Source organism: Culex quinquefasciatus, chromosome 1 (genome assembly GCF_015732765.1).
Source record: "Culex quinquefasciatus strain JHB chromosome 1, VPISU_Cqui_1.0_pri_paternal, whole genome shotgun sequence".
In the NCBI taxonomy this organism is placed as follows: Eukaryota; Metazoa; Arthropoda; class Insecta; order Diptera; family Culicidae; genus Culex; species Culex quinquefasciatus.
Window position 1 is genome coordinate 125,989,760 of NC_051861.1, and position 26,348 is coordinate 126,016,107.

Genomic DNA, 26,348 nt, shown 5'->3' on the forward strand with positions numbered 1-26,348 from the left:
AATTTGAGAACAACCAAAAAGATACACGAACGGTTTTAAATAAAATCAAAAAAGCTTCATGACAATTTGATACGACCAAAAATTTGCAATTTTTTAAAATGAATTCAAGAAAAAAAATACTTAAAATTACTCAAAAAAATATCGAATTTATCAGCATTTTTTTAAATGTAAAGCTGTCAATAAATGACCATTTTGAAAAGTGTTTCAGTTCATTTTCGCTAAATCCTGATCTACAATGGCAAATCGCAGAATGTTGCGTCTGAAAACTTAATGATTGTTTTGGCAAGAGTTTGCGTAAGTTTGCTCTTGTACTAAGCTTGCTGGTTTTCCTACCTAGTTAGCATAAGAGAGCGCAGTAGTATAGATGAAACGTTGTCGATTTAGAAATAAATTGCATCTAAATCTAGAAAATTGTCAACGATTTTGTTCAAAAAAATTCACCGATTTCGAAAACAACAATTTTTTTGAGCTATTTTACAGATTCGCTTACAAGAATTCTATCCAATTCCAATTCAGTTTTAAATATTATTTTCAATTATTTCTGTGATTTTTTTTGTAATATTTACAAAGGCCAAACATTCAATATTACGCCCTTTTAAAATGTTTGTCTTGATTTGAAAATTCCAAAAATATTTTTTTCGAAAAGATCGGAAAATTTCACAATTGTTTCATATATTAACATTGAAAATCGGACCATTAGTTGCTGAGATATTGACGATAGAAAATGGTGGGTTGTTTGGGTGAAACTTAGAAAACATCAATTTTCCTGTTTTTAAACCTTTGCATTGCAATATCTCAGCAACTAAAGGTCGTATCAACAAAGTCCAAATAAGCAAAATATAGAGAATTTTCTCAGCTTTTCAAAAATATTTTTTTCAAAACTGGGCAAACATGTGCACTAATTTAAAAAAATGAAAAACTGCGACTATTTTCAAAAAAGTCACTTAAATATGGCTATAACTTGAAAACGGTGCACTTTATCAAAATTTCAGTAAAGTACTTTTTGATTGCAAATTTGATTTTACATCGAAAAATGAAGTTGAAAAATTTTACGACCAAAATTTCGATTTTTGAAAAATCAGTATTGATTAAAAAATTCATAACTCGGTCAGTGATTTTTGCACAACCTGGAAATTTCTGAAAAGTTGGCATTTTATGTCTTCTAAAACATATCAAAAATAAAAAAATTAAAAATAGTGTTTTTGTAAATCAAGTTTTAGTGATAAAAGTTAAATAAAAAATCACCAAATTTTTTTACCGTGTATTATTTTTCCAGTGTAATCCGTATCCATACCTACAACTTTGCCGAAGACACCAAATCGATCAAAAATTCCTTCAAAAGATACAGATTTTTGAATTTTCATACATCATTTTTGTATGGACAGCTGCCGAATTTGTATGGAAAATTATATGGACAAACTAATGATGCAAAATGGCTTCTTTGGGCATACCGAAGGCACCAAAAAAGTTTCAGCCGGATTAAAAAATACAAAAATTAAAATTGAAGAAAAAAGACCGATTTCGTAGAGAATTGCTCATATGGGACAGCACGAAAGTCATATTTATTTTGGAATTTTTAGAACAAACATACCTTGTTTATACGATAGGCTAAAATAATATGTAAAAACAAGACTTTTGTGAAGTTTATCTCATTTTTGACAAAAATACATATGGGACGGACTAGATTGGAGCGGCAGTACACTGAAAAAAAAATATGATACACGATAAAATTTTTGTTGGTGATTTTTAATTTCACTTTTTGTCACTAATACTTGATTTGCAAAAAAACACTATTTTTATTTTTTTTATTATTTTTGGTGGGTGAGACTTAGAAAACTTGTAGAAATCATCAATTTTCAGTTTTTAAACACTTGCATGGCAATATCTCAGCAACTAAGGGTCGTATCAACAAAGTTCAATAAAGCAAAATATAGAGAATTTTCTCAGCTTTTCAAAAATATTTTTTTTCGGAGGTGGGCAAACATGGGCTCTAATTTTAAAATTGAAAAACTGCGACTATTTTTAAAAAAGTTAACTAAAAATGTCTATAACTTGAAAACGGTGCACTTTATCAAAAATTCTGGAAAGTTGGCATTCTGAGTCCTCTAAAACACATCAAAAAATAAAAAAAAAATTAAAAAAAGTTTTTTTTGCAAATGTTTTAGTGACAAAAAGTGAAATTAAAAATCATCAAAAAAAATTTTACGGCGTATCATTTTTTCAGTGTGGTCCATATCCATACCTACAACTTTGCCGAAGACACCAAATCGATCAAAAAAATCCTTCAAAAGATACAGATTTTTGAATTTTCATACAAAAATCTGTATGAAAATTCAAAAATGGACAAACTAATGATGCAAAATGACTTCTTTGGGCATACCGAAGGCACCAAAAAAGTTTCAGCCGGGATAAAAAATACAAAAATTAAAATTGAAGAAAAAAGACCGATTTCGTACAGAATTGTTCATTAGACTTCTCCCTTAGGGTGGCCGTCTTACCCCCATCTCCCCTAGTGGGACAATTATGCGTAGAAGTTCAACGATGGGACAAACAGACTTGGTGTTGTTTTTGATGAGTTTCCTAACAAAGTACTAGATTTTATTGGTTTTTCTTAAATTATACATCAAATTAAACTTAAAAATGTCAAAAAGTCAGAATCGACCAAAACTGACAAGGGACAATTATGCGTAGAACGGCAGTATAGTAAAATTCAATCATAAAAAAATAATACCAAATAAGGTTATGACTGTTGATTTTTTTTAATGTTGGAATATCACATGAATAACGCGATCAATGATTGAATAATTTTCCATATTCCATATTTTAAGTTGATATTGTCTTACTCTCTCATATGATCTGTTCAATAACAAGTTGGGAATGTTATTATTTTTTCTGAAGCGATTTGAAAATTTAAAATCTAAAATGGCGTGCAAAATGAAGGTGTTCAATTATTTAGAAATTGCGTTTGATAATGTAACAAGCAATTAATCACTTTAAGATATTAGGGACCTACATAGGGAAATGAAATGTCCTGGGAGAAATTTCAAACACCCAAAGCCATTCAAATATAAGGTTGGTACCGAACAAGCACAAACATAACAAAAACTACCAGATTATTATCAACGACAGTTTTACAATACTTGTGATTGTTATAAGTCTCGTTTTTTTGCCAAAATTATTTTAAATTGCTTCCAACCTTGTTCTAGCATGATCTTGTTGCTCGATTGGAACCCCGATTTGACAGTTCGATTGGAATCCTGAGAGTGACATTTCGCCGGATCCTTTGGAAACCTTTGGAAAATCGAACTTGGGATAATAGAAACTTCGGATAATCGAGTCTGGGCTGTAATAAACAGCTTAGTAAGAAGTGAGCAACCAAATTTTCATAAGGTTTAGAAAAAAAATCAATCGACAATTGAAAATGAATCCTTAACCTGCCAAATATATGGGAATTCCCCCTGTTTGCTTTAAAATCAAGGCAAAGTTCTTTTCGACTCTTTTACGACGATTTCAAAAATGGTGGCATTGCCAAATGAATTTTGCCCATCTTTTTGTTCATAGAGAAGTACTCTGAAATTCTCATCCAAATCAAAAGCATTTTAAATTGTTTAGTTAAAAAATAAATCTAGAGTTAGATGTCAGTTTTTTTTTCTGAAACGTGATGATCATCAATTCCTCTTTAAAAATAAACAAGTAAATATCTTCACCCAACCAGCAAACTGCGCTGCACCCACCCGCCCAGTCATCCCAGCCAGTGTGTGGAATATTTCGCCGCAATTCCCATGCCGTCCACGTGTGAAAGTCTGACCACAGAGTTGCATCAATGAAGCTAAGCGACACGGCGATCGCGTGAAACTGAAAAAGTAGGTGTGTTAAATCGATTCTCCAAGCAGCAGCGTCCAGAAAATATCCCGCCATGCAAATTCCACTGCCTTAATAGAAAAATTAACTGAGCACTCACGCGCCCAATCCGAGAGATGCCTCCGCTGATAGCAATGTTGCGGGATTATTGTAGTACCAATGTGCGGTAAGTGTATAGTTTTAACGTTTATAATGAGCCTTTTAAGCCGGTACTAATTGGCCACCCCTTCCAGGCGAGTAATCAATTTTCTGTGGTTTTCCAAGGTGGCTGAGGTTGGGCTTGTAATTCGACTTGTTTTTATCACTGCTCGACCCCTCGGCTGGATTATAGGATTCCCTTCTTTACAATATCAGATGGGGTTGGGAAAAGGATGCTGGCGTTCTCACGATTTTCAAGCATCAACACGTGACTTTTAATGGCCGCAAATTCACAAAACAACGTGAAGCGCTTTTTTTTCGGGGCCACTTGCCAAGAGCTAATTAACCTTGGTAGGCCATGAGGCTGCTCCTCAAAGCAGGAGACTTCAGCCCCGAAAAGCGACGAACCCGTTCAAGTCCCCATGGATGACTAGATTGAGCGGTCTGTCGGACATGCCAGAAACGCGTTAAATTGATTGTTTTGCGTTAATTTTGCGTCCCTCAACACTGTGATGATAAAGTGTGCTTAATTATCGTTTAGTCATGTCCAAAGAACTAATTTGCATATTTTTTTGTTCCAGCTAATTTGGGTGTTTTCTGTAACAAACCGGGCGATCAAAACAGAAATGTTGAAAAACTATTTTTAAAGCTCAACGCAGCGTGAAGGCAACGTCTTAACAAGTCAAGGGGTTTGTGTGGTGTGGCGTCGCGTTTTTTTTTCTGTTCACCCCCAAGTCGACACCATGCTGATCGTAGTAGCCGTTTGTGACGAAAAGGGATGGGTTCTGATTCTGAGTGTTCCGAGTGCTGAGCTGTTGGGGGATATAAAGAGCCTGCTTGGATCGGACGGGATGGTCAGATGGTGGGAATCGTTGGCGGGATTCGCAAGCAAAGGTGATTGATGGGAGATCGGCCGTTTTGTTTAGTTTGTCGCGAGTGCTGAGTTTGTTTTGCTGGAATCGAACATAGCAGCAGTGAGAGTGGAAGAAAAAAAAACATAGCAGCCGGCGCCTCGAGAGGATTTTGTGACGAAGTTTAAAGTGGAAAGTGAGATTTACTGACAGCAAGTGCATAATAGTAGACTGAAAATGAGTAAGTTGTTTTTATTCATAATTTTTTTAACACTAATAAATAAATATAGAAAAAATCAATGTAAATTAATTTAAGATTTAAATGTTGTTAATTTTCTAAACTACGCTTAAATAAACATTGTACGACTTTTGTAACGTTTTTATACATATTTAAATTCATTCAATATTTTTATTTTATGTCTTAAGTCTATTACACAAAACATAGTTTTGTCATCCTTTTCAATTTTGTTCAATAGATCATGAGGCAATTCATAAATTTTATTTTAATAGTTATTTTATTATTTATTAATTTTATTGATTTGATATTTGGCTGGTACAAATTTGATTTAATGTTTTTGCCCCTCGGCATTGGTCAAAAAAACTAAATTTCAATTTTCAAGCCCAACCTTCAACATTCCAAAGCAAAAAGTATCACAAACTGAAAAATGATCACAAAATGCTTTTTACATTATTACAGTTATGGTACTACCGAAAATATGCCGAAAATATCTATGAAATTATAAAATATTATATTATAAATATATTTTCCTAAGGTTTTACAACTTTTTTCCGATTTGTGGTCCAAAAATGAAAAATTTGCAAATAATCTAGGTTTTCTATAAAACCCACGTTTTTAAATACCTAGGCAAAAAGGTGGTTATGGTTTCGTTTGAGCAACCTGCCAAAAATGTATGAACTTTCGTAATTTTTGTTCTCGAGGATCAAACATACTTTTTGCCCAAGTATTTAAAAACGTGGGTTTTATCTAGGTTTTCTATAATGGGTATCAAAAGATAGAAAACTTAATGCCCTTTCCGATGCCACACAGGTTGACTTTTGAATTGTGGACCGGTTCGGATGCCGGCGGATTTTCCGACGACGTAATTCCGGGTTGGTACGAAATTCAAACGAAAAATCTATTCTAGCGATACAAAGACCCCCAAAACGGTGTTATACCCACTCCAAAATGTTTATTTAGCAATTCTATGGTAATATATTGACATTTAGATGAATCAAAAGTTTTCAAAATTAAGTTTAGATAAGTTTTATATTGAATTTCCAGAGTTATATAAACTTTTATACTAAGTGATTAGTAAACTTTATATTCAATCTAAATTATTTTTTTAATCAGTCAAGGATGCCTATTTGGAATTCGTAGACAGGATTTATGGTGAATTGTCAACAAATAACTTTATTTGTGTTAATTTTTTGAAAGGTGTACAAACTTTTTTTGCACCTGTCTGGCAAAATGTCTGGCATAAGTTTCTGAACAAAACGTAGTACTAGGTTTCTGTCAAAATTTAATTTGTTTACATGTTTTATCACAATATGTGAATAGTGCCGAAGGGGTGTAAATACTTTTTTTACATACTGTATAACTAGAATCTAAGCCTTTAAAGATATTTTTTATTTCAACATTTTCGGACAACGAAAAAAAAACAAAAGAAAATATTAACAGATTTGCGAAGGTAATTTTTTAATCTGCCAAAAAACAAAGGCTGTTGTCACTGAAAAAAAAAATCTTTTTTTCAGTTTTGAAGCGAAAAGCATAAAAAAGGATAATTTTTTTCAATTCTAAATTAAATTTTCTAAAGGATAGGCATAGGAAACCAATGACGATTGGCAGTTTTGTAAAATTGATCTAGAATTCTATGAATTCATAAAAAAATACTTATTTTATTCCGAATATTGCTGTTTTCATTATTTTTTTTGGCTTTGAAGAACGCTATTTGATATTCAACGGTAAATCAATCTTATTATTTACAATCGATTGTAAAGTTTTTTTCTATCAAAATTTCGGTATTTTTTAATCTTTTTAATTTTTGGAACGCAGACTTGAACCCACTTAATGATTTTTTTTTTATTTTTTCAAAAATATTGAAAACGTACAATTTTGCTTGCCTTTTTTAAAGATAAATTCAGTGCATTTCTTAGAGTATCTTTTTTAAAACGGGGTGACTTTGATAGGTTTTAGAAGAAGAAGTACAGATTTATAATGGTATGGAACCATACTGACCATGGTAGAGAAGTGTTCCAAGTACTTCAAGAAAAAGTTTTCATAAAATTTTGAAAAGTTTAAAAATTTAGTTAACTATAATTAAGAAAATGTTGCATTATTTTAATCTTCTCAAAGTGTCATAATTTTCTCAATGATCATGATTTCGAATCGGAAAACGGAATGCATTTTCGGATTATTTGGACAATTTTCCACTAGGAGAAGAAATATTATGTGTTTTTGAAATATAATTTTAGAAAAAACTTTTGATTTGTGCTTCGAATTTAGTTTGAATTGCAATATTATTCGATAATTTTATAAACAAAACTAGTTTTAACAAATTTTATTTTTACCTAAAATTTATATGTATTTTGTAAAAAAAAACTTATAAACATTGATATTATTTTCTTGAATCTTTATCAGCAACCATATCGATGGTACATTTCACGTAAAAATAAAATTTTAACACTTTAAATCTGATTTTAACAAGAAAAACTATAACTTATCTAGGGGAAACATACCCATTTTAATCACTCTAAACAGCCTTAACCATTCGACCGATTCTCATCACTTTTGCTGTTTTCCACTATTAAATCATCATTTTTATATACATCAACAATGGAGACTTGCTTGCTCACTTTTATTTGAGCTATTTATTAGCTTGGAACAGTCAAAAACACTTCATGAAAACTGTAGTTCATGATCAAAGTGGTGATAGGCCGATAATAGAAATAGGCTGATGGTATATTTTCCCTAAGTCACCCCGGAATTCAAAATAAGACATTTTAACGCAACTATTTTTTTAAGCAATATTTATAATTTTTTTAAATGGTGTATGGACCTTGTGTGGTCTACCCTAATACATGTTTAAAAATAATAATCTTGAGAAAAACCTTACCTGTTGGAAAATATTCTAAAAACAAATTGAAATCCTATCAATGTCAGTACATTTTTTTACATGCTGAAATGCCTTGCTGAGAATGGAAAGGTTAAACAAAAACCTTTACAAAATAAAGAATAACGTTTTAAAGTTTTACTAATTTTTAAATGTTAAAGTTTCGAGGATGTTTAACGATCTGGTTTTTATGACTAAAATATTCAAAATTTTCAAAAACAAAATCTAAAAGTGTCCTACTTGAAAAAAGCAAAAAAATTAACAAGGGTTATGGCAGTTTTAATTTTCAGCAGTAATTATTTATTTGTTCCTTGATTTTTTTGGGCATTTTTTGAACTTTTGACCAAAACCTGAAATAAAATTTGTAATGGACTTATTTCAATAAAAACACAAAAAAGCAAAAAAACAAGGATCAAGAATGTTAAAAGTTTTTCTTGCAAAAAAATCAAATAAAGTGTCATTCCGTTTTGTTAACAACTGATTTTGTGTGCCTCCGATTTTCGCAAAATTTTCTTACCGATTTTTGGCAATACCTTTAAAAAAATATTTGCAGTCTCCTTAAGCATTTGGAGGATTTTTTTATTAATGTGTTATCGAATCATTATGGATTTTACTAAACACTGTTCTTTCAACGGCACTGTTTTGGCAACAACCAAATATACCTCATGTTGCCAAAAACTGGAAACTAAGATTTAGAAACAAAAAAACTCTAAATTTAGTGAGTCAAAAAAAGAAATCAAAGACTTAAAATAAAACAGAAAAATTACAAAAAAAAGTTTGACAGTGATGTCTTGATCCAGACAACATAAAAAGCCTTCCCAAGAACTTGATAAATGTGCCTCCGAAACCCGTTCTCCGACGTCATGTACGGCTAATTAATCATAAAACAGCGATTATGCAACAACAAAAAAGTCACTTCAAAACCAATAAAAAAACGGTTTAACAACCTAACACCTCCTTAAAGATTAGCGCCGCGCAGCGGAGTTCACTCACATGTTCGCGAATCCAAGCAGGCAACGCCAACAAATAATTAGCTTTGCTCACGAGGTTTTGTTTACCATCGGGCTGTTTACTTTCAAAGCCGCACAAAAAGAAGATCTTCTCGCGATCTCACAGTAGGCGCGGCGCACCACCCCTCGACGCGGGAAAAGTGAGAATCGACCTTCAAAGGCTTTTTCCCCCTGACTTCTCATGAAAGGGGTCAGGATCAGCTTCCTTGTTTTATTGTCTAGCGTTCTTGTTTGAACTTTAAACCGATTGATCAATTGTTGCATCGATCGCCATTCCAGATACCGATGCCGCCAATTACAAGTCGTCACCCCAGCAACTGATGATCTTCCTTTGGCTTGCTGCGATCATCGCGCAGGGAACTGCCACAGCCAGCTACGATTACGGCGAGCTTTACGAGTACGAAATTTTTACGGCTGAGGAAAGTACCACAACGCAACCCGATGACCTGCTACCGCCAACCGAGTCCATCACCACGACGGAACGCCCGCGGGAAGAGGACGATTCCGTGACAACCACCGAGCTTTCGAGCGGTGAAAACAGCGTCTACGACGCGTATTGCCGAGAGGATCTGTGCCTGCAGTATGACCAGTTTGGTCGACTGGTGCAGAAAAAGCACGTGGCCTGCGGCCATGACGGATCGTTTGCGGAGGATTGCCCTACCGGACGGACACTGTTCAAGCTGGACGCCCAGATGAGGGCGTTTCTCATCCATCTGCACAACGAAGCCCGGAACCAGCTTGCGAACGGATCGCTGGAAGGGTTCGAGCCCGCTTCGCGGATGACGAGTGTGGTGAGTTTCCCACCCTTTTTACGTCGATCTTGGGTGTTTGACGTTTGAAGATCAAGGTTGATGCAAAAAGGTGGGAACTATTATTATTTTTTATTCCTCAAGGTCTGGAACGACGAACTGGCCAAGCTGGCCGAATTGAACGTCAAAAGCTGCAAGTTCAAACACGACGAGTGTCGCAACACGGAAGAGTACCGACAAGCCGGTCAGAATCTGGCCTTCGGTTACTACCCACTGGACGACAACATCTTCGACGTGCTGGAAAAACTAACCACGCTGTGGTTCAACGAGTACAAGGACGCCAGCCAAGCCGTGATGGACGAGTTTGAGAATACACCAAAGTAAATTTTTTTCGCTTCCGGAAGTCTCCGTAAACAATTTCTAACCTCAATCTTCCCCAACCCGCAGCGCCACCATCGGTCACTTCACCCAGATGATGAGCGACCGGACGACGGAGATTGGCTGCGCGCTTGTCATCTACCCCCAAAAGCTGTCCGGGTTCACCTTCAAGGTGGTGCTGTACGCGTGCAACTACTCGCTGACCAACATCTACGGCCAGCCGGTGTACCGGAAGGGAGCAGCCGCGGCGGAGCGGTGTGCCCGCGGAACGAGTCCCTACTACGACGGCCTGTGCAGCAGCGACGAGAACGAGCTCGTGCGATCGGTGCCATTTTATGAGGATAAATAAATGTTTTGTTTTTGTAAAGTTTTCGCAATGTTCTCTTTTCACACCCTGATAGAAATATCTTATATAATAGTTTACAAAAGAACAAATTCTAAAAAAATTCTTGCAATTCTTAAAATGCTTAAAATTCTTAAAATTCTTAAAATTCTAAAAATTCTAAAAATTCTAAAAATTCTAAAAATTCTAAAAATTCTAAAAATTCTAAAAATTCTAAAAATTCTAAAAATTCTAAAAATTCTAAAAATTCTAAAATTCTAAAATTCTTAAAATTCTTAAAATTCTTAAAATTTTAAAATTTTAAAATTTTAAAATTTTAAAATTTAAAATTCTTAAAATTTTTAAAATTCTTAAAATTCTTAAAATTCTTAAAATTCTTAAAATTCTTAAAATTCTTAAAATTCTTGAAAAAAATTAAAATTCTTACAATTCTAAAATTCTAAAATTCTTAAAATTCTTTTAAAAATTTTAATTGTTAAAATTCTTAATATTTTTAGAATTCTTAAAATTCTTAAAATTCTTAAAATTCTTAAAATTCTTAAAATTCTTAAAATTCTTAAAATTCTTAAAATTCTTAAAATTCTTAAAATTCTTCAAATTCTTCAAATTCTTCAAATTCTTCAAATTCTTCAAATTCTTCAAATTCTTATAATTCTTAAAATTCTTAAAACTCTTAAAATTCTTAAAATTCTTAAAATTCTTAAAATTCTTAAAATTCTTAAAATTCTTAAAATTCTTAAAATTCTTAAAATTTTAAAATTCTTAAAATTTTAAAATTTTAAAATTCTTAAAATTCTTAAAATTTTAAAATTTTAAAATTCCTAAAATTCTTAAAATTTTAAAATTTTAAAATTTTAAAATTCTTAAAATTCTTAAAATTCTTAAAATTCTTAAAATTCTTAAAATTCTTAAAATTCTTAAAATTCTTAAAATTCTTAAAATTCTTAAAATTCTTAAAATTCTTAAAATTCTTAAAATTCTTATAATTCTTAAAATTCTACAAATTCTACAAATTCTTCAAATTCTTCAAATTCTACAAATTCTTCAAATTCTTCAAATTCTTCAAATTCTTCAAATTCTTCAAATTCTTCAAATTCTTCAAATTCTTCAAATTCTTCAAATTCTTCAAATTCTTCAAATTCTTCAAATTCTTCAAATTCTTCAAATTCTTCAAATTCTTCAAATTCTTCAAATTCTTCAAATTCTTCAAATTCTTCAAATTCTTCAAATTCTTCAAATTCTTCAAATTCTTCAAATTCTTCAAATTCTTCAAATTCTTCAAATTCTTCAAATTCTTCAAATTCTTCAAATTCTTCAAATTCTTCAAATTCTTCAAATTCTTCAAATTCTTAAAATTCTTAAAATTCTTAAAATTTTAAAATTCCTAAAATTTTTAAAATTTTAAAATTCTTAAAATTTTAAATTTTAAAATTTTAAAATTTTAAAATTCTTAAAATTCTTAAAATTTTAAAATTTTAAAATTTTAAAATTCTTAATATTCTTAAAATTTTAAAATTCTTAAAATTTTAAAATTCTTAAAATTCTTAAAATTTATAAAATTTTAAAATTCTTGAAATTTTAAAATTCTTAAAATTTTTAAAATTCTTAAAATTCTTAAAATTCTTAAAATTCTTAAAATTCCTAAAATTTTAAAATTCCTAAAATTTTAAAATTTTAAAATTCTTAAAATTTTAAAATTCTTAAAATTTTAAAATTTTAAAATTCTTAAAATTCTTCAAATTCTTCAAATTCTTCAAATTCTTCAAATTCTTCAAATTCTTCAAATTCTTCAAATTCTTCAAATTCTTCAAATTCTTCAAATTCTTCAAATTCTTAAAATTTTAAAATTTTAAAATTCTTAAAATTTTAAAATTTTAAAATTCTTAAAATTTTAAAATTTTAAAATTTTAAAATTTTAAAATTCTTAAAATTTTAAAATTCTTAAAATTCTTAAAATTCTTAAAATTCTTAAAATTTTAAAATTTTAAAATTCTTAAAATTTTAAAATTTTAAAATTCTTAAAATTTTAAAATTTTAAAATTTTAAAATTTTAAAATTCTTAAAATTCTTAAAATTCTTAAAATTCTTAAAATTTTAAAATTCTTAAAATTTTAAAATTCTTAAAATTCTTAAAATTTTAAAATTTTAAAATTTTAAAATTTTAAAATTTTAAAATTTTAAAATTTTAAAATTCTTAAAATTCTTAAAATTCTTAAAATTCTTAAAATTCTTAAAATTCTTCAAATTCTTCAAATTCTTCAAATTCTTAAAATTCTTAAAATTCTTAAAATTCTTAAAATTCTTAAAATTCTTAAAATTCTTTAAAGTTTTAAAATTCTTAAAATTCTTAAAATTCTTAAATTTTTTAAAATTCTTAAAGTTCTTAAAATTCTTAAAATTCTTACAATTCTTAATATTCTTAGCATTCTTAAAATTCTTAAAATTCTTAATATTCTTAACATTCTTAAAATTCTTAACATTCCTAAAAAAAATCTTAACATTCTTTATATTCTTAATATTCTAAAAATTCATAACATTCTTAAGAAATATTCTTAACTGTCTTAAAATTCTTAATTTTTTTAAATATCTGAACATTCTTAACATTCTTAAAATTCTTTAAAAAAATGAATTCTGAAAATTCTACACTTCTTGAATCCTAAGATTTTTAGGTTTCAAATTTCTTTAGATTTAGAATTTTAAAACTGTTGATTAAAAAATTCTACAACTCAACAAATCTTAAATTAAAAATATAAGAAATTCCAAAATCATAAAATTTTTATATTCTATTATTTTATGATTATATAATTCAAATTAAGTTAAAAAACCAAAAAAATCCATTCTTAATCTTAAAAAAATCTAAAAAAAGTTAAAGTTCTAAATTAATGAACTTCTAAAATTATGAAATACCCAAAATTTTACAACTCTCCCATGATTTTCATGAGTCTAAAATTCAGACATTCCGAAAACCTACGAGAATTCTTGACTTTATAGAAAAAAAAACAGTAAAAAATCAAATTTCAAAAACCGATCTTAATGCCAAAATCATTAAATGGCAATGCTAATTAAATCGTCGATCCAAGTAAATAAAACTAAGACCGTTTTCAAGCCCTGAGCACCCCTTCTAATTTACGACAAAAGCTCAACTGAGTTCACTTCCACGCCGTTCCTAGCGCAAATACAAAAACAACAACAAAAACACGTCACGATGACAGTTCGCGACTAGCTGTCATCGAACAGTGACGTGCATTTTGGGCAAGATTCGTCAACATTGGAAGAAAAAAAAACTAGAACGCACGGAACAAAAGGATTTTTAGTCGATTCTCTCCTCAAACCACGGTTGACCATACGATTGGCCGGACCGGACTGCAATGACCACGGACCAGCTGTAAGAACCCCGCAACAACAATGGTGTACGTCGCAAGGGGTAAGTGTTTAGCTTGCGTGAGATTTCTAGAAGAATCAACTGACCTCGATTTTAATTGTCCAACAGACGGAACCGTCCATCAGTCCCAACCGTGGGGCGTCCAGCGCCTCCTGGGACTGATTACCGGATTCTTCAACTTCTTTGTGATGTTGTAAGTATTTTGGAGATTTTAGCTGGGAACCGAGCCCGGAATTGACGCTTTCTCTCTCCACGCAGCTTCAAAACGCTGTTCGGCGATCTGAAGCCGAGCGGTTCCGGGGACGCCGCGTCCAGCGGTAGCTCCCGCCGAGGTGGCGGCGGCGGCGGTGGTCCACCCGGACCACCGGGAGGCCCGCGCCAAAGGCCAATCGGCCGGATGATGACCCTGCGGGATTGCACGATCCCCGGGGGCGGATGAGCGCGGTAAAGCGTTCGGTAGGAGGTCCTGCCGAGCGCCGCTCTAATCCGCGTGGAATCGACTCCCGGGGCTGTCTAAAAGCGTTTTTTGTCTTTTGTATGACGAGCAAGCTCTAAACCTACGCTAACCCACAGGCGGGTTTGCTCCGAAGAGGACACTCCGGGAGCGGTTCAAATTAGGGGGAGGGGATTGTCCAGCGGTGAATGTTTGAGGAAAATAATCGTTGGTGGACAATTTTCGCCCGCAAAACTTCTTCGTAATTCTCAACATTAATTGGTGTAATGTATAGTTTTTACTTCTCTTGTAATCATAACTAAATCCATAGTAAATCTTTCCCTAAAACTCGAATTGATTTTTTTTTTTTCAATAGAAGATTGAGAAAATTTCCAAAGCTACCCTGACACTATTTTCGATATGGATCATAGGAACCTTGACAGTTGACAGATTGACAGAATGTACTTACCAGTTTGACCGCATCCAAGCAGCTACTTACCTTTTGGAACACTCAAATTCACAGCAGTTTTTCTTGGGGGTTCCTCGACTCTGACGTCCGTAGTTGGGAAGTCAAAAAACCAAACGCATTTTTTCGACTAATCTTTTTATTTAGAACCCGTTACACTTTAACCACCGCCTTGCCAGTGTTACCTCCCTTCAGCATGTCCATGAACGCTTGCGGCATGCTCTTGAATCCCTCGCTGACCGTTTCCTGCCACTGTAGCTTCCCCTCCCGAATCCATCCCAAATTGGCCATGATTCCCTCCGTCCATCGGTTAACCCACCTCGATACGATGAATCCTTCCATCCTCAACTGCTTAAAAACAAAGTCCGTCTGCGGATCCTGCACCTGTATCGGTACGCCGTTGTAATTCGATATGGTCCCACAAACCGCAATCCGTCCAAAAGTGTTCATCAGTCGCATAACCGCTTCCGTGATGACCCCGCCTACGTTGTCAAAGTAGCAATCAACGCCCTTCGGAGCCGCTCGCTGCAGTTCTTCCTTCACGTTCGCCGTCTTGTAGTTGATGACCTCGTCAAAGCCCAACTCTTTGAGCCACTTGCACTTGTCATCCGAGCCGGCAATCCCGACCACGCGACACCCCTTGATCTTGGCGATCTGCCCCACGATACTTCCAACCGCTCCGGCCGCCCCACTAACCACAACCGTCTCCCCCTCCTTCGGAGCGCACAGCTCCAACAGGCCAAAGTACGCCGTATTCCCAGGCATCCCGAGCACTCCGAGCGCCAAACTCGCCGGCAGTGACCCAAAGTCCGGCAGAACGTACGGCTTGCCGCTGGTGTCCTTGCTCGGGTCGCAAACCGTGTGCGTTCGCCAGCCAAACTGTCCAAAGACGGACGCTCCTACCGGGAACGCGGGATTGCGGCTTTCCAGCACCGTGGCGACCTGTCCACCGATCATCAGCGTTCCCTCCGGGTAGGACCTCATGTAGGGTCGCATGTAGGGGTCCACGCTGAGGAAGGTCGCTTGCGCGAGGAACTGGCCATCCTGCAGGGGTGGGAGTTCCTCCTCGACGAGCCGGAAGTTGGCCGGGGTGGGTTCTCCTTCGAACTTTTTGGCGTACAGCCAGTTGAGCGATGTGACGACCATGGTGGGTTTGTGGAACTGGTGCCCGAGCGTAAATGCGCCAGTTTATAAGACTTGGGTGAATCAAACCAGCATGACCTTGCGGAAAATCAACCTTCGGAGATAAGATAAGTCGTGAGGTATCGATTGCCGCAACTGTTCAAACACTTCATCATTTGTGTCCTAAAACATTCATTGCAAATTTGCAGACTTGTGACAGAATTTAAACTGTAATGGCGCTTGCGCCACTTATGCGATCTTCCACATTGTCAGCTTATCTCTCTTCTCTCCCACCTCTACCGGTGACTTCAGCAATGTTTACTACTAGAGTTGTGTAGTAGAATATCGCGTCCCACTCAGCACGGCGAACTTCGTTCGTCATCACCAAATGATAACGTAATTTCTGTCACTTTTCTGCTAAATCACATCCTCTGGAGGCATTACTTAACACACTGTTCGAGATGAGTTTGCTAAGTAAGTTGGATTAAACTGCACCCGCCAATCGTTACGACTTGATCAACCCCCCGCAGGAAACATCCACCGCTTCTACGGATCATCCTCTTCCGCTGTAACCGCCCAAAGCTGGATCTACGCCAAGGTCTTCAAGGGCGAGCCGACGCAGCAAAACTTCCGACTCGAGCGGGAAGATCTTCCCGCGCTCGAGGATGGCGACTTCCTGGCCCGGGCCGACTACATCAGCGTCGATCCGTACATGCGCCCGTACATGATGGCCTACCCGGAGGGAACTCCGATGATCGGCGGCCAGGTCGGAACCGTGCTGGACAGCCGGAATGCGGCCTTCCCGGTGGGCTCCACCATCTTTGGCCAGTTTGGCTGGCGAACGCACACCGTATGCAATCCGGCCAAGCTGAAGACGGATCTTCCGTACGTTCTGCCGGACTTTGGGTCACTGCCGACTAGTTTGGGCCTTGGAGTGCTCGGAATGCCCGGGAATACGGCGTACTTTGGACTGTCGGAGCTGTGCGCTCCGAAGGAGGGAGAGACGGTTGTGGTGAGTGGGGCGGCCGGAGCCGTCGGAAGTCACGTTGGTCAGATCGGCAAGATCAAGGGGTGTCGCGTGGTCGGAATTGCCGGGTCGGACGCGAAATGCGCGTGGCTCAAGGAGTTGGGCTTTGACGAGGTCATCAACTACAAAACGGCCAACGTTTACGGTGAGCTGAAGAAGGCCGCGCCCAAGGGCATCGATTGCTACTTTGACAACGTGGGTGGACCGATCTCGGAAGCCGTCATCAAGCAGATGAACGTGTACGGGCGGATAGCGGTTTGCGGCACGATCTCCAACTACAACACCGCGATCGAGAAGGTAACGGATCCGCTGCGCCAGATGGTGTTCAAGCAGCTGCGCATGGAGGGCTTTCTGGTGTGGCGCTGGAACAACCGCTGGATGGAGGGCATCGAGGCGAACCTGCGGTGGATCCGGGACGGGAAGCTACAGTGGCAGGAAACGGTCACCGAAGGGTTCGAGCAGGTTCCGCAGGCATTTATGGACATGCTGAAGGGGGGTAACACGGGGAAGGCGGTGGTCAAGGTGTAACGGGTTGTTATTTGTTGAAACACTTGTATTATTTTATCGATTTGAGAAATGAGCTTCCCAACTACGGACGTCAAAGTCGAGGTACCTCAACTAACTGATTTGAAAAAGTGCAAAATTTTCAAGGTAATTAGCTGCAGCAATGCTGTCAAACTGGTAAGTAAATTCAGTCAATCTGTCAACTGTCAAATGCATAAGCAATCGGTTACTAGATTAATAGTAATCCATTGTCCATGTTCTCACCTGTCAAATTTCCCTCAATTACTAGCCTGTTTAGTAGTAATCCATTGATCGTCTCAATTGAAACACTTGAGCAATTCTCTACAAAATCGGCCAATTTCGACCATTTTTTTGTTTGTTTTTTTTTTTGCTTAAACTTTGTGGTTGCTTTTTTTGTCATTCGTTCGCTCCTGTTCATAAACAAAATATTCTAAATCTGTAACAATTTGCAATCGAAAAGTACTTTGCAGTTTTTTTTATTAAGGGCCCCGTTTTCAAGATATAGCCACCGAAAGTGTGATTTCTGCAAAATTTTGTTTTTGAAAAGTTTTTTTTTTCTCATAAAATTATTGTTATTAGGTCCTTTTCGGTGCTGGGACCTGGTTAGGACCGAGTCGGCTTTTGATTGCTGAGATACAGCGGCTTAAAGAAAAAAGAAACAGGAAATCAAGACTAACATTTCATTTTGTTCAATGTTTCATGTTTTAACATTGAAAATCGGACCATTAGTTGCTGAGATATCGTCATTAGAAAATGGTTGGCTGTTTGGGTGAGACTTAGAAAACTTCAATTTTCGTGTTTCTTTTTGTTTAAGCCGCTGTATCTCAGCCACCAGAGGTCCAATCTTCAATGTCTCTTAGACAATTTTATAGCAAATTTTCCGAACTTTTCAAAAAAAAAAAATACTTTTAGAAATGGACTGCAAATATTTCGCTAAAATCACAATTTCGGTTGCTATATTTTGAAAACGGGGCCCTCTATCAAAAAAAAATGTTGAGCACTTTTTGATTGCAAATTTAATTTTACATTAAAAAATTATAGCTCAAATAAATTAAATGTATAAAATATAGATTTTTTTTTCAAAAAATACTATTTTTCAAAAAAACATAACTCTGCGGCAGAATTTTAGCTTTAGATTAGCTTTTTTTACATCTTTGCCGAAGACACCAAATTGATCAGCAAAATCATTAAAAAGTTACAGATTTTCGAATATTTACAAACCATTTTTGTAGGGACAGCCGCCAAAATTGCATGGAAACTTGTATGGGCGAACCAATAACACAAAATAGCATCTTTGTCATAGGGAAGGCCTCGACAAAGTTTGAGCTAAATCAAAAAATACAAATAAAATTCATTTCTAGTTTGGTACAGAATTGCTCACCTGCGTTTAAGTACGATTTAAGAAAAAGACTTCCCAACTACGGACGTCAAAGTCGAGGTAACCCCAAGAAGAATATTAACAAAATTTGAAAAAGGTAAGAAGCTGATTCGGTGTCATCAAACTGGTAAGTACATTTTGTCAACTGTCAAAACCACACGCAATCGATTACTAGCCTGTTTGCCAGCAATCCATTCTACGTTGAACAAGGGCTTTCTTTCGCATTTCTACTGGGCTAACGCACGCCGCACGCCGCTTAAATTCACAATACGAAAGATTGTTGGTTTTTATTCAGTTTTTCAATATTTGAAGGGAAAAATCCTACAAGATAAATTCAGCTGTCGTCGCCTACTAGCGAAATGTGTTTTTCAGTTTATATACGTGTTTGTGTTTTTTTTGGGTGAAGTTCAATTTTTAATTTCTTGGCGGAGAAAATATCAATATCGCTGTAACTGGAGATGTTCTCACGCGGTCGAAACAGTCCCTTTATTATCACTACTATCATTTTGTTTATACCGTATAAAGATTGTATCCAATAAGCTGCAAATGGGAGTTGTTGTTGTATATGCGTCTCGTTCGGCGTATTTTGGCGGTTTGGTTTAATATGTATGTTGTAGAAGATACTTGATTGTATTGACCTCGCTAAGTCTCTAAAAGTTGCGGTTGGATTCGGGGTTTTCTGACTAACGCTTTTTTTTCTCGAAAAAAATCAAGGATCGTTTTACACAGTAACTCAAATTGTATAATAAATTGCAATAATGAATACACATGTGTTTACTTTTTTGTTATATATTAATATGCAGTGTAACGATATACTTTAATGCGAATGTACTGTAGCTTGCTTGTAATCCCTTTCATATCATTCGAAAACATTCTTGATTTTTCTGTTTATGTTAAATTCAAATAACACACGCGACCACAATCTGGAAGGCCAGTCGAACATGACTTAAATTTTCTTCACTCTACTAAAAACTAAGCGTAAACAAATCAAGCAAAGAAATATATACACGTGGAAAGAGGTGGGGAAGCGCAAAAATGTACACAATGTAAACGTAAACGTGTGACGAAACCAGGCGCGGCGAGAAATGACTAAGTTTTGGCGTTCGATCACCAAAGTATAAAGATATAAATCGCCCCCAAAAGGATTTCCTCTAGGGATTGCATAGGAGAGGTGGCTCAACACAAACACGCGCTCGTAAAACTAGCTTTGCTTTCAGCACTTAAAACGAGAGATTGATACAAAAGGAAATTTATCTTTAACTAAAGTTGGTTCTTTACACGTAAAATATAAATTTGCTAACGTTAATAAATTTAGCAACACACCCACACATATCTCTATCGATCTGGGTAAAACTGTGTGACTGACAATCTAAGGAAAAAATCGCGTAGCTGTCTTTTGTTTCATAATTCCGTTTTGCGGAACGAAAGTCTGCCTCGTTTCCATCAATACGACACACGTATTTGTTGTTGTAATAAATACTACTCAGTAATACGTAATATAGAAATATATCGTAGGGTCCTTTCCTCCTTCCCAAAAAAAACCCCATCTTATTATTCCTGTTCTATCTGTCAGCAGCAGTGTTGTTGTTGTTGTTGTTGATTGGAATTTGAAATTTGGAAATATTTCACCCACCACACTTACTTCAGTCGCGCCTGCAGGAAGCTGTACAGGATGCCGGCCTGCGTCATCACGTCCGCCGTGCTCGACTCGAGCAGGTCCTTCTGCTTGCTGGCCGTCGGGCCCGGCCGGAGCAGCGTCGGCCCAAACACCATCGCCAGGTTGTGCAGCGACATCTTGTTCTCGATCTCCTGCTGGTGGACCCTGGAATTTGTCGTTGGAAAATGACATTATTGTTTGCAAAAAAAGTTCATTGAAAATTGCAAGTAATTTTAATTTTTTCAAGTTTTTTGAAACATTTCAAGAGTTTGAAATATTTCAATCACATTGAAATATTTCAATCAACTTGAAATATTTCAGAAAATTTGAAATATGTCTTTTGGCATTTTTGACATTTTTGACATTTTTGACCTAATTGACATTATTGACATTATTGCCATTATTGACATTATTGACATTATTGACATTTTTGACATTTTTGCCATTTTTGCATTTTTTGCAATTTTTGCAATTTTTGACATTTTTGACATTTTTGACATTTTTGACATTTTTGACATTTTTGACATTTTTGACATTTTTGACATTTTTGACATTTTTGACATTTTTGACATTTTTGACATTTTTGACATTTTTGACATTTTTGACATTTTTGACATTTTTGACAATTTTGACAATTGGGTACTAAAGCCCTATGTAAATTTTTATGTACAACGGTAAAAAACACTATTAAAAACCATTTCTGATAACTTTTTTTTTCATTTTAACGCAAAAAAAATAAATTTGACTAGACAACATTTTTTCGATGGATCAACTATGATCCCCTTGGAACGAGCTGTCAAGCAGGAGCTTTTCTGTCAAGAAGGACCGCTAGGTTAATTTTTAAAAATTGATTTAAAAATCCATTTTAAACTTATTGTGGTCGTACAAAGTGTCATTGTATTCAGAAAAATAAGCTTTATCGCTGTAAACAATACTATCAGCAACATAAGCTTCATTTTAGGACCCAATTTTGTCAATTTTGTCAATTTTGACAATTTTGTCAATTTTGACAATTTTAACAATTTTGTCAATTTTGTCAATTTTGTCAATTTTGTCAATTTTGTCAATTTTGTCAATTTTGACAATTTTGACAATTTTATCATATTTGTCATTTTGACTTTTTTGACAATTTTGTCATTTTTGTCATTTTGACTTTTTTGACAATTTTGAAAATTCTGAAAATTTTGAAAATTTTGAAAATTATGAAATTTCGAAAATTTTGAAAATTTTGAAAATTCTGAAAATTTTGACAATTTTGACAATTTTGACAATTTTGAAAATTTTGACAATTTTGACAATTTGGACAATTTTGACAATTTTGAAAATTTTTAAAATTTTGAAAATTTTGAAAATTTTGAAAATTTTGAAAATTTTGAAAATTTTGAAAATTTTGAAAATTTTGACAATTTTGAAAATTTTGACAATTTTATCATTTTTGTCATTTTGACTTTTTTGACAATTTTGTCATTTTTGTCATTTTGAATTTTTTGACAATTTTGAAAAAAATTAAAAATTTTGAAAATTATGAAATTTCGAAAATTTTGAAAATTTTGAAAATTTTGACAATTTTGACAATTTTGACAATTTTGACAATTTTGACAATTTTGACAATTTTGTCATTTTTGTCATTTTTGTCATTTTGACAATTTTGACAATTTTGACAACTTTGACAATTTCGATAATTTTAACAATTTTGACAATTTTGACAATTTTGACAGTTTTGACAATTTTGACAATTTTGACAATTTTGACAATATTGACAATTTTGACAATTTTGACAATTTTGACAATTTTGACAATTTAGACAATTTTGACAACTTTGACAATTTTGACAATTTTGTCATTTCAAACGAATCAATGTTTCTCGGGTCAAACGTTCGTCTTGAAATCATTTAGTCAAAGACTAACGAAAGCTTAAGCGGCCAGGCCCACCGCGTAAAGTTTACCGCAGAGACGATTCGTTGAGCTGGGCCGAAAAGCTTCAACCGTCAGCGCCCAGAAACACTCACCTCATCAGGTGGTCCAGCAGCAGATGGATGGTGGCCTTGTTGGGCTGCGGCAGCTCCGCGAAGATCTTCTGCAGCGCCTCGATGCGGGACGCCTCGTTCAGGTTCGAGTGCCGGTTGAACGTCTCGAAGAACTTCGGGTAATACTGGTCGGTGAAGAGCGCCTCCGGCAGATCGCGCAGGTACGACTTGAGGATGCCCGTCACCGAGTGGATGTCCACCTCCTTGAGCAGCTGCTCCGCCTCGTACGCGTTCGTCTCGAACGACTTTTTCAGCTTGGCCACGTCCGACGCCGAGCCGGACACCCGGTAGATGCCCACCTCGGCCATTCCGCGACGCTCGACCTCCCGGACGCAGGCGCTCACGATGAATGGAATGTCACGCTTCTCGCGTCTGAAATAAAAGACGGTTGGTTAGACGTAACCTCAATGCTACAGATTGGAAGTGCATACTTGATAACTTGTGCCAACTTGGCCCCGAAGAGCGCTCCCGGCTTGGACGTCGGAACCCGCCTCAGCGTGACCTCACCCGGCACGAACCGAATCACGGTGTTCAGCGAGAGGGTCTCCGATAACCGCAGTACTTTGGTGATGGGCGCCTCCTGGAGCCATTGGCGACTCAGCTGTAAGAAAAACGTTTAGCGATCATCACCTCAGAAATCCCAAACCAACTCACCTTCAGAATCTGCTTCGCCCGCAAAATCGGGCGCTGCACGTCGTCCTGGTACAGCAGTACCCGCAGATTCTGGCTGCCCTCCAGCTCCAGCACGAACGACTCGTTCCAGCAGGGCGACGCGCTGCGGCACACCAGCTTCGTCTTGGCCTTCCGGAAGTAGTGCCCGTACGAGTCGATCTCGACGCAGATGAACAGATCGCACGGCTGCTCGAACCCGGCCAGGCCCTGGATCGTCAGGTGCAGATCGCCCACGAGCAGGCTCTCGTCGCGCGCGTTCCGCATCAGGTAGGAGCCCATCTCGGTCTTGATGAGCGCCTGGCAGGCGGTGATCCACGCCTGCAGGTCGTAGATCTGCACCGGCGTCTGCCCCGGCAGGTTGCACGATTGCTGCGGAAGGGTTGAACAAGGTTAGGTGCGTTTCCCAACTGCGGACGTCGGAAGTGAGGTACCCCCGAGAGCAATTTTGGAAAAGTGCGAAATTTTCAAGGTAAGTGAATGCTGAGGTGAGCTGTCAAACTGGTAAGTACGTTCTGTCAATCTGTCAACTGTCAAATCAGCATGCAATCGATTACTACCCTGTTTGCTAGTAATCCATTGACTCACCTGCAGCGTCAGTATCGACTCGATCCACTGCGTCCGCTCAAAGTCCGAGCTCAGGAAGAACGTCATCGTCTTCGAGGTCGCCTTGTTGCCGATCTTGAACACCAGATTCGGCGAAGCCAGTACCAGCTGCGCTTCCAGGTCGGCCAGCTTTTTGCGGTGCTTGTCCCCGGCGCGGGACCCGCTCGACCGTGCCTTCCGCTCGTCCTTCTCGTCCAGCATGATCTGGTCGCGCACGGTGCACGCCTGCGACTTGAGGTGCACGATGTTGATCGGGCTCGTTTCTTTGGGATCGTTGGCGCTCTCCTCGCAGATCAGGATGTCCCGCAGCGGGATGAACCACTTGAGCTCGAACTCGAACCCGTTGCGGTCGCGGCCGGCCGCCTTGTACTTGGCGCACGCGATCACGTCGTTGAACAGGAACAGGTGGCGCAGCTTCCGGTGGCCGTCGGCCAGCTCGACAATAAAGGAGTTTTTGACCAGCCGGCGGAGCGCCTTGTCGTCACTCTGGAAGTCAGTGGATTGAGTTTAGGAGTTCTGACAAGTGATTTACTAAGACTTACCGGAAACATGGATTTGGTCTGCACTACGTTGAACTCCGACAGGAAGTTCCGGATTGTTTTGGTGGCCTGCCGCAGCGGGTGGTAGTCCGGGTGCTGTTCCGGTGTTTGGTTGAGCAAATCTTCCAGCACGAGGGCGTTCTTCTGGACGCGGGCCACCGGCTTGTGCAGCAGTTCCTCCAGCGACAGCGACTGTTCGTTCTGGTTCTTAAACACTATGTTGGAGACGATCTCCTTGAACTGTTGGCTCTGGGTGCTGCACTTCTTGACGGTGTCGATCGCTCGCCCGTAGTTGTGCAGGAACGCTCCGTACAGGTGGATGTGCGCGGCCAGCCGGCGGAACACCTCGCCGACGCACAGATCGTCCCCCTCCGGAAGTGGACCCAGCTTCACCTTCAGCTCGCCCAAAAACTCCGAGTGAACCTCGTGCAGCTCCTCGATCTTAAAAAATATCGTCTGAAACTCCTCTTCAGATATCACAGGTTGCGACGTGGTCAGGGTGGCCCGGATCGCCTTCATGTATTGCTTCATCTTGTTCAGACACTCGACGTACAATGTCTCGCTGGTGATAATACTGGTCACAATGTGCCGGATGATTGTGTTGCGGTTGGCATTCTACGGACAAGATAGGATTAGAATTTATTTTGAAAGAGATAAGAAGGTAATTAAAACTCACGGAAATCTTTCGGAAGATACCGTGTCCGGCCTGGCCGGAATCGGTCTCGTTGGAGATTGCACGCAGTAGCACCGGTGGGCCTCCGTCCGCTTCGCCGTCACTGTCGATTGAGCTGCTCCGGTTCTCGTGATTTTGGCTGCTGCGAAACAAAGATTAACTCCCGGTTAGGCTTCCCTGTAACCTCCAACTTCATAACCTCAACTCACTGTATGAAATAGTCAATGTTGACGTAGTTGGAACTTCGTCCCGGAGATTCTGGCTCCAGCTGGACGCTGGTCTGGCTGCTGTTGTGACTGCGCGGATGGGACGCCGGCAGCGGAAGCGTGCTTCCGGCCGTCGAAATGTCGTCCCGACTCGACGTGGACCCGGTACCGCCCGCCTGGATGTACACGTAGTCCCCTTCCCCGTTCTCCAGCGGAACCGTGTCGTAGTAGTGCTCCTGCTCGGCCACCTGCGCCCCGCTGCTGCTTCCACCCGTTCCCTCGCGCATACTGTCCGAACTGATCGATGAGATCGACTCGTAGCTCTTTATCTGCAAAGAGTGACCTATTAGAGTTCTGAAGTCTTGAAACCTTGCATCACTTACCCTTTCCGAAATGGCTCTCATTCCGCCTCCTCCACCAGTCGACGCCAGCGATTCCCTGGATCCAACCGACTGCAGACTGCTCTCCTTCTTCCCCAAACTCCCCGTCGGACTGTCACTACTGCCAGCCGTATGCGCCAACTTGCCCAAGCTTCCCGTCGGCGAAGCGCCCACGTTCTTACCGAGCGATCCCGTCGGACTGTCCGTACTGGACTTGGACTTTAAGCTGTCCGACTTGGGCAGCCGAGGCCGCCCCGCAAACTCCTCGGCCAGCTCGGAAGCAGTCCGCGAGCTGCGCAGCTTCACGTCCAACGAGTCCGACGACTTTTGCCGGTAGATCTCCGACGGCTTGAGGTTTCGCTCCAGCGAGCTGTCCGGCGTCCCGTCCGAGGACTGCTGCTGCTGGTCCCGGCGCAGGTTCTGCATGGCCGCGGCCGGAATGACCGGAGGTTCGACCGGGGCCGCTCGGCGCGGGTACTTGGGTGGTGGTCTGCAAGTAGAGAGAAAAGGAATTCGTTACTTTTTTTCGTTTCGTGAAAGACTCGCCCTACGGCTCGTTGGCTTTTACGAGCGCTCGCGTGTCTCGGTTTAATTTATGGCCAAATTAACATAAATCGACGCTGACCCATATTTCCACTGACCAACTGACTTGGCGATGCATAGCCGAGACGGTTTCGCATTTTTGCACTTCCCAACCACGGACGTCGGAATCGAGGTACCCCCTGAAACAACTTCGGAAAAGTGCGAAATTGTTCAAGGTAAGTGAATGCTGAGCTGGCTGTCAAACTGGTAAGTACGTTCTGTCAAACTGTCAATCT

At 37.9% G+C, this 26,348-nt stretch overlaps 5 protein-coding genes across 15 annotated transcripts in view; 3 read left to right on the forward strand and 2 right to left on the reverse strand.

Annotated features, from left to right (window-relative positions):
• The window catches only part of LOC6035143, a 45,494-nt gene extending 35,027 nt beyond the window's left edge, over window positions 1–10,467 (forward strand). For all 4 annotated transcript variants that reach the window (XM_038251664.1, XM_038251673.1, XM_038251682.1 and 1 more), the window contains 3 exons: window positions 9,250–9,761; window positions 9,864–10,099; window positions 10,167–10,467. In XM_038251664.1, coding sequence (XP_038107592.1) covers window positions 9,250–9,761; window positions 9,864–10,099; window positions 10,167–10,446 — 1,028 coding nt within the window. In that variant the 3' untranslated portion in view covers window positions 10,447–10,467. The remainder of the gene's footprint in view (window positions 1–9,249; window positions 9,762–9,863; window positions 10,100–10,166) is intronic.
• Window positions 10,468–13,642: 3,175 nt separating this feature from the next.
• Window positions 13,643–14,611, forward strand: LOC6035142 (glycine-rich selenoprotein). Its single transcript, XM_001845324.2, has 3 exons — window positions 13,643–13,864; window positions 13,931–14,015; window positions 14,081–14,611. Exons 1-3 carry the CDS (start codon window positions 13,846–13,848, stop codon window positions 14,259–14,261), a joined length of 285 nt encoding a protein of 94 aa, XP_001845376.1. The 5' UTR covers window positions 13,643–13,845; the 3' UTR covers window positions 14,262–14,611.
• A 231-nt stretch (window positions 14,612–14,842) lies between these two features.
• LOC6035141 (prostaglandin reductase 1) lies at window positions 14,843–15,904 on the reverse strand. Its single transcript, XM_001845323.2, has one exon. The coding sequence runs from the start codon at window positions 15,865–15,867 to the stop codon at window positions 14,875–14,877; it is 993 nt and encodes a 330-aa protein (XP_001845375.2). The 5' UTR covers window positions 15,868–15,904; the 3' UTR covers window positions 14,843–14,874.
• A 245-nt stretch (window positions 15,905–16,149) lies between these two features.
• On the forward strand, window positions 16,150–17,424 carry LOC6035140 (prostaglandin reductase 1). Its single transcript, XM_001845322.2, has 2 exons — window positions 16,150–16,317; window positions 16,374–17,424. The coding sequence occupies exons 1-2, from the start codon at window positions 16,305–16,307 to the stop codon at window positions 17,396–17,398; spliced, it is 1,038 nt and encodes a 345-aa protein (XP_001845374.2). The 5' UTR covers window positions 16,150–16,304; the 3' UTR covers window positions 17,399–17,424.
• Window positions 17,425–19,029: 1,605 nt separating this feature from the next.
• Window positions 19,030–26,348, reverse strand: part of LOC6035139 (active breakpoint cluster region-related protein) — a 112,792-nt gene continuing 105,473 nt past the window's right edge. For 7 of the 8 annotated variants that reach the window (XM_038248158.1, XM_038248164.1, XM_038248161.1 and 4 more), the window contains 9 exons: window positions 25,534–26,020; window positions 25,154–25,479; window positions 24,948–25,086; window positions 24,275–24,886; window positions 23,715–24,218; window positions 23,112–23,498; window positions 22,889–23,058; window positions 22,440–22,829; window positions 19,030–20,595 (listed from right to left, as the gene is read on the reverse strand). In XM_038248158.1, coding sequence (XP_038104086.1) covers window positions 20,412–20,595; window positions 22,440–22,829; window positions 22,889–23,058; window positions 23,112–23,498; window positions 23,715–24,218; window positions 24,275–24,886; window positions 24,948–25,086; window positions 25,154–25,479; window positions 25,534–26,020 — 3,199 coding nt within the window. In that variant the 3' untranslated portion in view covers window positions 19,030–20,411. The remainder of the gene's footprint in view (window positions 20,596–22,439; window positions 22,830–22,888; window positions 23,059–23,111; window positions 23,499–23,714; window positions 24,219–24,274; window positions 24,887–24,947; window positions 25,087–25,153; window positions 25,480–25,533; window positions 26,021–26,348) is intronic. The other variant, XM_038248159.1, reaches the window with a different exon arrangement.